General features: G+C 43.4%; 1 protein-coding gene across 14 annotated transcripts in view; it reads left to right on the top strand.

Moving 5' to 3' along the window:
• NUP210L (nucleoporin 210 like) overlaps positions 1-13,067 on the top strand; it is an 82,908-nt gene that overhangs the window by 56,530 nt on the left and 13,311 nt on the right. For 8 of the 14 annotated variants that reach the window (XM_053209349.1, XM_053209342.1, XM_053209346.1 and 5 more), the window contains 10 exons: positions 382-444; positions 810-989; positions 1,589-1,669; positions 1,743-1,895; positions 4,298-4,456; positions 5,770-5,861; positions 7,971-8,145; positions 8,976-9,151; positions 9,965-10,182; positions 11,978-12,114. In XM_053209349.1, coding sequence (XP_053065324.1) covers positions 382-444; positions 810-989; positions 1,589-1,669; positions 1,743-1,895; positions 4,298-4,456; positions 5,770-5,861; positions 7,971-8,145; positions 8,976-9,151; positions 9,965-10,182; positions 11,978-12,114 — 1,434 coding nt within the window. Of the gene's footprint in view, positions 1-381; positions 445-809; positions 990-1,588; positions 1,670-1,742; positions 1,896-4,297; positions 4,457-5,769; positions 5,862-7,970; positions 8,146-8,975; positions 9,152-9,964; positions 10,183-11,084; positions 11,159-11,977; positions 12,115-13,067 lie in introns of all 14 variants that reach the window. The other 6 variants (XM_027048593.2, XM_053209343.1, XR_008293172.1 and 3 more) reach the window with 5 other exon arrangements.

Below are 13,067 nucleotides of genomic sequence, written 5' to 3'. Positions count from 1 at the left end.
TTCCTTCACTTTTTCCCCATGCTTATCTTAACATGGATGAATCATACTGTTTTTTTCATTCTAATCTTATGTCAAAAGTATTTTTTGATGTCATTAAAAGCTCCTTGTTGGCCATTGGTAGTTGTTGAAGCTGGGTGATAGGTACCTGAAAGAGCATTTTACGATTCTCTCTAATGACCGCTTTTATTCTGATAAGTGGATATATAATTTTTAAGCATTCTCATTTATAATTTTTTGCTACTGTAAATAAAATTTATATTTATAAATGAAGTAAAATACATCTGTGTATAGGATTTTTTTCCTTAGAATAAGCTGCATGATCATTTGTTACAAAATTGACTCTAGTCCATCCCTGTTATCTTTGTGTTTTTCTTCTTCAAGGTGTTTCCTCCATTCAGACTTGTTCCAGAGAAAATGACACTGATTCCAACCAACATGATGCAGGTGATCTCAGAGACAGGAAATACAATTCACCCTTTCTCCTCACCCCGCTCTGCCTCACTCCAACACAAAACACACCCTTCTTCCTATTGGCCTGCTCTTGTCTACTCCCAGCCAAGTACAGCAGGATCTGATAAAGAACAAAATTAGTTCTTTCCTGTCCCCTAAAGAACAGGGTGTAACCTACCTCTTGGAACCCCATAGATGTTGTGTGGCACTTGGATTTCTTCTGCATTTGAGTTGATGTGGGATATGTCTCTTGGGAAGTGGGGGAAGATAAGAGGTCAAGTTGCTTGGACAAAACATTGGGAAAAGAGATATGATTTCTCCCCATGTTCCAGGCATTCACTGGCATGTTTAAATTCCAGGTAATGTCTGAAGGTGGCCCCCAGCCGCAGTCTATCATTCACTTCTCCATCAGCAACCAGACTGTGGCTGTTGTGAATAGGAGGGGGCAGGTTACAGGGAAGGTAGTTGGCACAGCTGTGGTCCATGGCACCATCCAGACAGTAAATGAAGATACTGGCAAAGTCATTGTGTTTTCCCAGGTATTTGTTCTTTGTTCTGCTCTGCTTCTACTTTTCCAGCTGGGAACCATATTGGGGGATGTGGGGTGGTGATGAGGAGGGTGTCAGCAACCCAGGAAAACCCTTTGAGTCCTTTACCTGACATCCTCTGAACCAAGCATAGGAAATATGTAATCTTTAGTATATAAAAAAAAAAAAAAACCCACAAAAACACAGAGTATTTGGCATTGTTATAAGGCATAGTCCCTATCCTTAAGAAATTGTTTAGGGGGGGCGCCTGGGTGGCTCAGTCGGTTGAGCGTCCGACTTCGGCTCAGGTCATGATCTCACGGTCCGTGAGTTCGAGCCCCGCGTCGGACTCTGTGCTGACAGCTCAGAGCCTGGAGCCTGCTTCTGATTCTGTGCTCCCCCTCTCTCCGCCCTACCCCTGCTGTACTCTGTCTCTGTCTTTCAAAAATGAATAAACATTAAAAAAAAAATTGTTTAGGGAACAAAAACAATCTATAGCATATTTTGTTGTTGTTGAATGCCCCAAATAAGCACAGAGTAGTTATCGTAAGCATCTCTGCCCACTGCACAGACAGCCCCTTGTAGTCCAAGCTTGCTTCCCTGTTGAACAGGATGAAGTAAACATTGAGGTGGTTCAGCTACGGGCTGTTAGGATCCTTGCACCTACCACTCGACTCATCACAGCGACTGAGGTCAGTCAGGTGGCTCCATTCTCAGTGCCTTCTGGAACGCAGTGCCAGCTGGGCAGGGCTTACAGCAGTACAGCACAGCCCCACTTCTTTTCAGATGCCAGTTTATGTTCTGGGAGTGACCAGTACCCAGACTCCTTTCTCCTTCAGCAATGCCAACCCCGGACTCACATTCCATTGGTCCATGAGCAAAAGAGATGTATTGGATCTGGTACCCAGGCATTCGGAGGTATGAATTTTTTAATAAAGTATTTTATTTAAGATATATATATATTGTTTTAGACATAATGGTATTTATTGTACACCTAATAGACTATAGTATAGTGCAAACATAATTTTTATGTGCACTGGAAAACCAGAAAATTCATTTTCTTACTTTATTGCAATATTTACTTTATTGTGGTGGTCTGGGACTGAACCTGCAGTGTGTCTGAGGTGAGCCTCTACTTGGTGATAAATAGCTTTGATGGGACGCCCAGGTGGCTCAGTCAGTGATGTGTCCAACTCTTGATTTCAGCTCAGGTCATGATCTCACGGCCTGTGGGTTCAAGCCCCACATCAGGCTCTATGCTGAGCGTGAAGGCTGCTTGGGATTCTCTCTCTCTCCCTCCCCCCCCCCTCTGCCTCTCTGTGTGTGTGTGTGTGTCTCAAAATAAATAAACTTAAAAAAAGAAAATACGTTTGATGTGTTAATGCACATAACATTAAGCCTTAATCAGAAACCTGAGAAAGAAAAAAAAGAAAAAGGTGGATGCTACTTTACCCACTGTCACCTGAGCATCAGTTCGAGAGAGCCTGCCCAAGGTGGTCTGGGCACAGAAGCAGCCACCCAGGTCCTTGGAAGGAAGAGCCTGTGGCCAGGTTACCCAGTAGGTCCTGACTCAGTACCCACAAGAATGAAGAATCAGAGGTAGACTTGGGAGAGAACAGAGGGGTTACAGGAGCTACGATTAATAAGGTATTTCTGGAGCCAGCTAAAAAGAAAAGAGAAGTCTAAAAAACAGCTACAAAATCTATTTGCAGCTCTTCTGAAAATATTCCTAGATCTGTAGTCTAGGGAACCTCCTGTCTGTCATGGAGTCCCCTGAGCCTAGTTATACTTGGAATGAGGAGAGAGGAAACTGTATGCAGTTGGGCAGAGTCCTGAACAGGGATTCGACTCTTCTTCTTGACTAGCAAATAGGGGTTGTGTGAGAACGGGGTGGCCTGGGCCTCTGCATCTGTCCTACCTCTCCCTTCCTCCAACTTTATCTAAAGGACCACTCAGGGACGCCTGGTGGCTCAGTCGGTTAAGTGTCTGACTTGACCTCAGCTCATGTCATGATCTCACGGTTCATGGGTTCGAGCCCCACATTGGGCTCTGCACTGATGGCATAGAGCCTGATTGGGAGTCTCTTTCCCTCTCCACCCTTCCCCTGCTCTCTCTCCCTCAAAATAAATAAATAAAAACTTTAAAAAGAAATTTTTAAAAAATTTTTTAAAAAATGAAGCACCACTCTCCTCCAAAAGAAGAAATGATTGAGAGCCGCACAGAGTCTCCCCTCCTTCCTTAGACCCTGCACAGGCGAACCAAGGGGTGAAATGGGAAGAGAAAGGTCTCCAGCGCCCCTCATGTGGGAGGCAGCCTGCACTGTGGTGTCACCAGGTAGATCAAACAATTATAAACCACTTTGCTTTAGCATAAGACTTCCTTCCAGAGAACTGATTGAGATCCGCATATAAGAAAAGGGAATTTTTATATAGGGGAGGAGGGAAAGGTGATTTTGGAACTTGGGACTCTGTGTGAGTAAGGAGAGCTAGAAGAAAGGTCTTGAGGGCTCTGGACAACAAAAAGGCAGGAGAGAGAGGATTGGAAGCAAGTGCCCGAAAGGTAGGCAGGTGTCCACTTCAACACCTGCCTTAGTGTCGGCCCTGCCCTCCCGACGGCCTTGTCCAGTCTGGGCCAGAATGGTGAGTGAAGCCGTGGGAGACAGTCAGCTAGTGTGAGCACTGCCCTAAAGCCCGAACTTGCCTTCTCATCCTCTTGCTTCCTTGCCACCACTCTGAGCTCCGGAGGGTATATTGCCTCATTTCTCCCAAATCAGGCCCTACTGTCTGAACCTATTTAGGAACTCTTCCTTCATCCCATTCCTCTGTCCATGGATGAACTTCAAGATAACATGAGCTTCTCACAGAGGCTTGCCAGAATTAGGTGAGTGCTATACACAGAGTTCACTTCAGGAGTTCCTGTGTTGTTGGGAATTTGAAAAGAAATAACACTGAGAATAATCGTTGGTACCCTAGTTCTTTTCTATAGACGTATCTAGCATCTATTTTCCTTATTGTTACAACACAGAGGGAAGTGTGCAGTGATAATTAATGAATATTTCTTTTCTTTTTAATTTTTAAATATTTATATTAGAGAGACAGACAGACGGACAGAACACACAAGCAGAGGAGGGGCAGAGAGAGAGGGAGACACAGAATCCAAAGCAGGCTCCAGACTCTGAGCTGTCGGCACAGGCCCTGATGCAGTGCCGGAACCCACGAACCAGCGAGATCATGACCTGAGCTGAACTCAGATGCTTAACCAACTGAACCACCCAGGTGCCCTAATTAATGACTATTTCTTAATCCATCTCTGTTTTCTAGGTTTTCCTACAGCTCCCAGTAGAGAATAACTTTGCAATGGTTGTCCACACAAAAGCAGCTGGTCGGACCAGTATCAAAGTCACTGTCCGCTGTATGAACAGTTCCTCTGGGCAGCTTGAGGGGGATTTATTGGAACTGTCTGATGAAGTTCAGATACTGGTAAGCTCCTAAACCTAAATCTTATTTTTACATGTCAAGGAGAAGAAGGTTCTACTCTCTTATCATCCATGAGGAGCTTGGTCTGGATAGAGGTAGAGAAATTGCTGGAGGGAGCCCTAGAACAGGCTTATAGTTTCTAGATCTTTGTCATTCTTGGTAATTGTGTCTATATAAGTATTGCTATTAGAAAGTGTAGAACATTCAGGGAGGGGGACAATACATAAGAGACTCTTAAATACAGAGAACAAACTGAGGGTTGCTGGAGGAGCTGTGGGGTGGGGGGAGAATGGGCTAAATGGCTAAAGGGCATTAAGGAAGACGTTGGGATGAGCACTGAGTGTTAAACATAGGGGATGAATCCTTCCTCTCTGCCCCCATTTCTCTCTCTCTCCATCTCTCTCTCAAAAGTAAATAATAGGACATTTAAAAAATTAAAAAAAAAAAACCCGTAGGGGATGAATCACTGGAATCTACTCCTGAAATCATTATTGCACTTTATGCTAACTAACTTGGATGTAAATTAAAAATAAAGAAAGAAATAGAAAGTGTAGAACACGCACTCTCCTCAACTCCCCACACAATGAACATGGGATATGAAACCATAATAACTAAAGAGGGATTCATTTCTGAACTGCTCTGCCTAACACGGATATTATGATACCATCCACTTAGCTATATTCACAGATTTAGAAGGAGATTTAAGCCTAACTTCCGGGAAGGTGTGGAAACACAGACAGTTGGTTTCTACGGGTGTTCTCAGGCTGAAAGCTAACTGGCCTGGTTGTTGTTAGAGTTCAAAAGAAAAATTGTCATTTATGGGGGGTGAATAAGTTTGTTTACCTCTCAATTTGGGCCTGATTTTTTTTTCCTTTTTCTATTTTTTTCCTTTATTTTGGCTTTGTTTCTCTGGTTCGGTGAGGGGCAGAGGAAAGAGCACTTTCCTAGGAGGTAGAAAACCTGAACAGTGTCCTTTGCTAATTTGTTATTATAGGTTTTATGTTCTCAAATCTGTATTCGGGTTACCGGAGCTAAAATTAGAAAATTCAGAATTATTTTATACTTAATATCTAAGTGATACAGGGAATGTGGTCCATGTGAATATTGTGAATATTGGAAGCAGGACTAATACTAGATTTGTGCTGTAGAATACCGAGGTATGTTTGAAATGTGGCTCATTTGGAAAGGAGCGTCGTGGATGGACCCTTAGACTGTGCTGAAGTGAGGTGGATGTGGGTTTGTAGTTGTCAGTTTGTGAGCAGAGGTCACCATTTGTCTTCTCCGGAAATGAGGAAGAACTCATTTTCTCATTATAGGTGTTTGAAAAACTCCAACTGTTCTTTCCAGAGTGCCAGCCTGAGCGAATTCTGATGCCCATGAATTCCCAGCTCAGACTGCACACCAACAGGTAAGGAGAATGGAGAAGGGCAGGCCAGGTTGTTAACCTTACCCTCGGGAAAACATTGAACATGGAAAAAACTGTTGCCTTCTAGGTGATTTTTCTAACACAAATAATAATTTTTTTTTGGTTGAAGGGAAAGTCATGTAACATCAAATTAACCATTTTAGAGCGGACAGTTTGGTGGCATTTAGTGTATCACAGTATTGTGTAGCCGACACCTCTCTCTAGTTCCAAAATATTTTCGTCATCACCACAGGATCACCCATCAGCAGTCACTCCCTGTCTTCCCCCACCCTCTCAGCTTCTGGCAACCACTGTGTGAATGTGGATTTCACTTACGTAGAATCATGCAGCATGTGTGTGACCTTTTGCACTGGCTTCTTTCAGTTAGCATGTTTTCGAGGCTCATTTCCATTATAGTATGTATCAGTATTTCATTCTTTTTTATGACTAAGTAATACTCCATGGTATGGATATAACATCTTTAGTTTATCCTTTAATCTGTTGTCAAACATTTGGGTTGTTTTCACCTTTTGGCTGTTGCAAATAGTGCTGTTATGAGCATTCACATACAACTATTTGTTTGAATACCCGTTTTCAGTCCTTTTAGCTGAATAATTTTTTAATGATAAATATGTGATGGGATTTGATTTTTAAAGGCATGGGCAGACCTAAAGTGTAAGACAGGAAGCCATCAAAATTCTAGAGGAGAAAGCAGGCAAAAACCTCTTTGACCTCAGCTGCAGCAGCTTCTTACTCAACACGTCTCTAGAGGCAAGGGAAACAAAAGCAAAAAGTGAACTATTGGGACCTCATCAAAATAAAAAGCTTCTGCCCGGCGAAGGAAATAGTCAGCAAAACTAAAAGGCAACTGATGGAATGGGAGAAGATATTTGCAAATGACATTTCAGATAAAGGGTTAGTATCCAAAATCTATAAAGAACTTACCAAACTCAACACCCAAAAAACAAATAATCCAGTGAAGAAATGGGCAAAAGACATGAATGGACACTTTTCCAAAGAAGACGTCCAGATGACTAACAGAAACATGAAAAAATGCTCAACATCACTCATCATCAAATACAAATCAAAACCACAATGAGATACCACCTCACACCTGTCAGAATGGCTAACATTAATTAACAACTCAGGCAACAACAGATGTTGGCGAGGATGGGGAGAAAGAGGATCGATTTTGCACTGTTAGTGGGTATGCAAACTGGTACAGCCACTCTAGAAGACAGTATGGAGGTTCCTCAAAAAATTAAAAATAGAATTACCTTACGACCCAGTAATTGCACTACTAGGAATTTATCCAAGGGATATAGGTATACTCTTTCAAAGGGGCACATGCACCCCAATGTTTATGGCATCACTATTGACAATAGCCAAAGTATGGAAAGAGCTAAAATGTCCATCGACAGATGAATGGATAAAGAAGATGTGGTACATATATACAATGGAGTAATATTTGGCAGTCAAAAAGAATGAAATCTTGCCATTTGCAACAACATGGATAGAACTAGATTGTATAATGCTAAGCGAAGTTAGAGAAAGACTTCACTTATACGTGGAATTTAAGATACAAAACAGATGAACATAAGGGAAGGGAAGCAAAAATAATATAAAAATAGGGAGGGGGCAAAATATAAGAGACTCTTAAATACAGAGAACAGAGGGTTGATGGGGGGGTCTGGGTGGGGGCATGGGCTAAATGAGTGATGGGCATTAAGGAGAGCACTCGTTGGGATGAGCATTGGGTGTTGTATGTGGGGAATGAATCACTGGATTCTACTCCTGAAATCATTATTGTACTATATACTAACTAACTTGGATGTAAATTAAAATAATTTTTTTAATAAATAATAAAACCTAAAAATAATAAAAAATAAAATAAAATAAAATAAAATAAAATAAAATAAAATAAAATAAAATAAAAGACACGGGCATAATCCAAAGGCAGACTTTTGCTTAAGGAACAAATAAGCACATAACATGGAGAATGGCAGGCATTTTCCTCAGAGTACGGCCTCTAACGGGGATCCTGGCAATCCCTACTCCTTTCTTTCTGGTCAGAGCCCCCAAGAGATGCTACTTGTTCCATTTGTTCCCTAGAGAAGGGGCCGCCTTTGTGAGTTCCCGTGTTCTCAGGTGCTTCCCTAATTCATCTGTCATCGAGGAGGATGGTGAAGGGCTTCTGAAAGCCGGTTCCATTGCAGGCACTGCCGTGTTGGAAGTCACTTCTGTAGAACCTTTTGGAGTCAACCAAACAACCATAACTGGAGTTCAGGTGAGTTCAAGGACTTACTCACAAAAATAGAAGTAATACCATGGCCTGAGAGGCAGATTTCCTGGTTTGAGAACTAGAAACTTCTCTGGAAGTCAGAACAAACTGGAAGATAAGACACTCTTGATGTGGGTACAAGCCATCAAATTAAAGTGGTCTTTAGAGGCCTTGCCACAAAAGGGATCAGCCTCAACTTGGCACACTTCTGAGCAGCTTTGGCAAAAGGATGTGGGAGAAGGGTAGAGCTATTGCTATCAAAATTAGGCTTTGATATTAGAATTTAAAAATTTAGTCTAACACACAAAAAAGTATTTTGTAAGCATCAAATACCTCCCATATTCCAGCCACTGTGTTCTCTCATGTGTGTTAATCTCTTCTGACTAGCACAGAAACCCTGTGAGATCAGCATCACTATCTGCACTGAGCTGATAGTAAATCTGAGACCTAGCATGGTTAAATGAGGCTCTGAAGGGTGGGGCGGGGGGTGCAAAGCTGGGCTTCTTCGCTGCTTCACACCTTATCTCGCACAGTGTGAAAACCCAAGCTACAGTATTCTTGGTAAATGATCAGTTCTGTAGCAATCAGTATGGAGGAGCCCTCTGCACAAAACAGGTGAAGTGTCTGCAGTCTTTTCCTCAGGAAGCTCCAGCTTCTCTCCACACTCCTGCAGCTTTGAGAACTAAGGAGCCATTTCCTGTACTGTCCCGTTTCTTACTACTCTGATTTAAGTCCTCTCACGTCAGGAGCTGCTTCCCGTGAAAGCAGCACACCGTTTATTGCGGACTGTTAACTTCATCCGTCACTGCTCCTCTCCAATGGTCCTTCCCCCGCAGGTGGCACCAGTGACATACCTGCGGATGAGCAGCCGACCTGTGCTGTACACAGCCCGCGGGAGGACTCTGGCAGCCTTTCCTGTGGGTGTGTCGCTCGCCTTCACTGTCCAGTTTTATAACAGCATCGGAGAGAAATTCCACACACACAACACCCAGCTTCATCTGGCTCTGAACAGGTGTGGGGCCAAAGGAGTGGTGTGCATTGCTGTGGTAGAAGTTGTGCGGATGGGCTAGGGTTATGCGGTGTAACTCCAGTAAATTCCTCTCGTGCTCTCTACTCAGAATCTGATCTTTATTTTTTTCATTAGGATGGAAAACACCAGAATGGTGTTGGCTGGTTAATGAAGAATTTCAGGGTGTCTTGAATCTGTCAAGCCCCAATTCACACAAAGCTCCCATAGGGAGCTGGTTGGAGTATTATTACCAAAAGCTGTACTGGAGGGGCGCCTGGGTGACTCATTCAGTTGGGCGTCTGACTCTTGATTTTGGCTCAGGTCACGATCTCACCATTTGGGGGATCGCGCCCCACGTCAGTCTCTGTGCTAAGGAGCCTGCTTGGGAGCCTCTCTCCTCCCTCCTTACCCCTCCCCCACTTGCACACACTCTCTCTCAAAATAAATAAGTAAACTTAAAAAAGGAAAAAAGCTGTACTGGAAAACAAATTCTTAATTTAAAAAAAGGGGCTTACTGGCTACTCTGTGTATGAAGGTAATAGACCTGACCCCTGGCCACCCCTTGCTTGTCCTCCACCATAGAACTCTTTCTCAGGATCCCTGCCTGGCTCAGTAAAGCACGTGACTCTTGATCTTAGGGTTGTGAGTTCGAGCCCCATGTGGGGTGTAGAGACCACTTAGATAAATAAAAAACTTAAAAAAGAATTCCTTCTGAACCTTTGAGCTGTTGAACAGAAAATGCTGTGAGCAGAGCTCTGCCACCAGAACTGTGTCCTGTGATTTTCAGAGACGTCTGCCTTTCTCGTTTCCTTTCAGAGATGATCTGCTCCTGATTGGGCCAGGGAGTGGGAACTACACTTACATGGCTCAGGCCGTGAGCACGGGAGTGACGCTTTTGGGAATCTGGGACCGGAGGCACCCAGGTGTGGCAGATTATGTCCCTGTTGCTGTGGAGCACGCCATCGAACCAGACACCCAGCACACCTTGGTTGGAGACGTCATCTGCTTCAGGACTCACCTCCTCAACCATGATGGTCCGGACACCTTCCCTTTCTTAACTGTACAGTCGACAGGATGAGAAGGCACTCATTCCTTAGACAATTTTTTCAAAATGATTTAAAATTTTTTCTTAATGTTTATTTTTGAGACAGAGACAGAGCATGAACGGGGGAGGGTCAGAGAGAGAGGGAGATGCAGAATCTGAAACAAGCTCCAGGCTCTGAGCTGTCAGCACAGAGCCCAATGCAGGGCTCGAACTCACGGACCGCGAGATCATGACCTGAGCCAAGGGCGGATGCTTAACCGACTAAGCCACCCAGGCACCTCTCAAAATGATTTTAAATCTGAGGACCTAAGGGCGCCTGGCTGGCTCAGTTGGTAGAGCATACAGCTCTTGACCTTGGAGTTATAAATTCGAGCCCCACGTTGGGTGTAGAGATTACTTAAAAAAATAAAATCTTTAAAAATCTGAGGGCCTCTCTGAGAAATAAGAAATTGTGTACATGTTAACTGATCTGTTTACTGCCCATTTCTCAGAGGCCAGCCAATTAGAAATCAGCCAGGAATATTGATCATGCACCTCCTGAACACATAACTTGCTATATTACCATGTAGACGTTACAGTTACCTCGCCTTCTCCCCCATTCCCAGCTTCTGAAGGAGGATAATTGATAAATTGAAGAGCAGTAAAGGATGAAATAAAAGGAAGGAAAGGGCAGTAAGGCTTTAGTTCCAAGAACTGACTGAGCACACAGCTTTGTGAGGGACATTTGAAGGCCTAACTCTTAAATATATCATCACTCTAATAAGGTTTGGCCTTGTACTGGGCTGAACTATACTGGTCATCAGCAAAGCGTTTCTGTCCTCAGAAGTACTGTTGAGTTCAGGAAGATCAGTCTTTGGTTAGGAAGTGAGTATTGATTCTCTGGGTTTACAGAAAGCACACCGCAAAGTGGTGGACCCTGCCTGTGTACACTGAAATCATCCATCCAAGTTGGACCAGCAGGGATGGTATGGGTTTGGCTTTGTAAACTCTTCTGGGAACTGTGGATACATGTGTTTGAGTACTGTGATGTGATGTGGGGCCAGACTCTGTATATTTAGGGCTTGACGCAGGGGGCGGCCATTCAGCCCAGGTCAGGCCCCCCAGTCCCATAATGACTGATTTGCAAGGAATCACTACTAACACCTAATCCAGGGCCAGTGAGCTAACCCTGCTTTAGGATTGAAAGAGTTACAAATCATCAAGAGATGATTGTTCATCTCTTGTCAGTGAAACAACACTTTCACTTTGCCCCTTTGCTGGGTTTTGTCAGGATTGTCCCTCTATCTTCCATTCTGGAATTATTTGGGCATCCTGAATCTATACTGGCCTATGGATGACCAAATCCCGGGATCTGTGATCTAACACAAACTCAAGGTTGTGTTCCTCTGCCACCTTGAGACTTAAGCCAAAGCAACAAAACTTCTCTCCTGCAGTCTTGCAGTCTTCTGCTGGTGTCTGTCTGCCAGTAACTGAAAGAGAATTACCCCTGTGTGTATAAAGAGTTTTTCTTTTTCCTAAGGAGAACAATTAAGGTCTCCAACTAAGTAGCTCCTTCTATGATTCTGAAGGTCAGTAGTTCTTGTTTTATTTTGTGGGTTTGATGGTACATGAAGGGGAGCCTGACATTCAGAAAATAAAGTTCTCTTCAAAGCTGGATGTTCCTCCTAGGAAGAGATATCTGTGTGCTTGAATGGTCTACTGACTGGGAATCTGAATACTCTTAGAGTGACCACCAAGTTACATCCGAGTTTGCGGCCATGTGCTTTCTCTTGTTTTTTTCCTAGATGAACCTGGGATATGGATGATTTCTGCTGACAACATTCTGCAGACAGACACTGGCACTGGAGTGGGAGTGGCCAGGAGGCCAGGAGTAGCAACAGTCTTTCATGACATCCCAGGAGTGGTGAAAACATATCGCGAGGTAACCCTAACAAGGCCAGGATGACTATTTCCATATTTAGGAATATGCATATAGAAAACACATCTGGTGGTGGGGGGATGCGTGGCAGCCTCAGTCAATAGAGCATGTGATTCTTGATCTTGAGGTTGTGAGTTTCAGCCCCGTGTTGGGTGTAGAGATGACTTAAAAAAAATAAAATAAGGGCCACCTGGATGGCTCAGTCGGTTGAGGGTCCGACTTCGGCTCAGGTCATGATCTCACAGCTTGTGAGTTCAAGCCCTGCATCGGGCTCTGTGCTGACAGTTCAGAGCCTGGAGCCTGCTTCGGATTCTGTGTCTCCCTCTCTCTCTGCCCCTAATCCACTCACATTCTGTCTCTGTCTCTCTCAAAAATAAATAAATATTTAAAAAATTTTTTTCGAATAAAATAAAATCTTTTAAATAAAAAAGGGTCCTGGGAAAAGAAATACACTCACATGTCAAATATAAAGCCAGCTAGAAAATTTTATTGGAACACAAAGCTATTTGTGATTAGGATTCTTAACCAAGAAAAAAATAAATAAAAGGATTCTTAACCAGAAAAATGACTAGTGTGATCTTATACTTTAAAATATCACTGTAGGGTGCCTGGGGGCTCAGTCAGTTAAGCTTCCGAGTCTTGATTTTGGCTCAGGTCATGATCTCACCATTTGTGAGTTTCAGCTCCGCATGAGGCTCTGCACTGTCAGTGCAGATTCCCTCTCTTTGCCCCTCCCCTGCTCACACTCTCTTTCTCAAAATAAATAAACCTAAAAATAAAATATCAACTTTGCTATTGGTTGGTACTTGAACATAGGGGCAAGGGTTGAAGCTGAGAAGCTATTCTTGCAGTGGTCCAGGTGAGATATGATGGTGGACCAGGGACCAGGCTGTTAACAGGAAGGGTGAGAAGTTGATCAGATTCTAAGTGTACTTTATAGGTAGAGCCAGTAGGAT

This window comes from Acinonyx jubatus, chromosome E4 (assembly GCF_027475565.1).
Source record: "Acinonyx jubatus isolate Ajub_Pintada_27869175 chromosome E4, VMU_Ajub_asm_v1.0, whole genome shotgun sequence".
Lineage (NCBI taxonomy): Eukaryota > Metazoa > Chordata > Mammalia > Carnivora > Felidae > Acinonyx > Acinonyx jubatus.
Note: the sequence above shows the minus strand (reverse complement) of the source record. Positions and strands in the feature narration are given on the sequence as shown.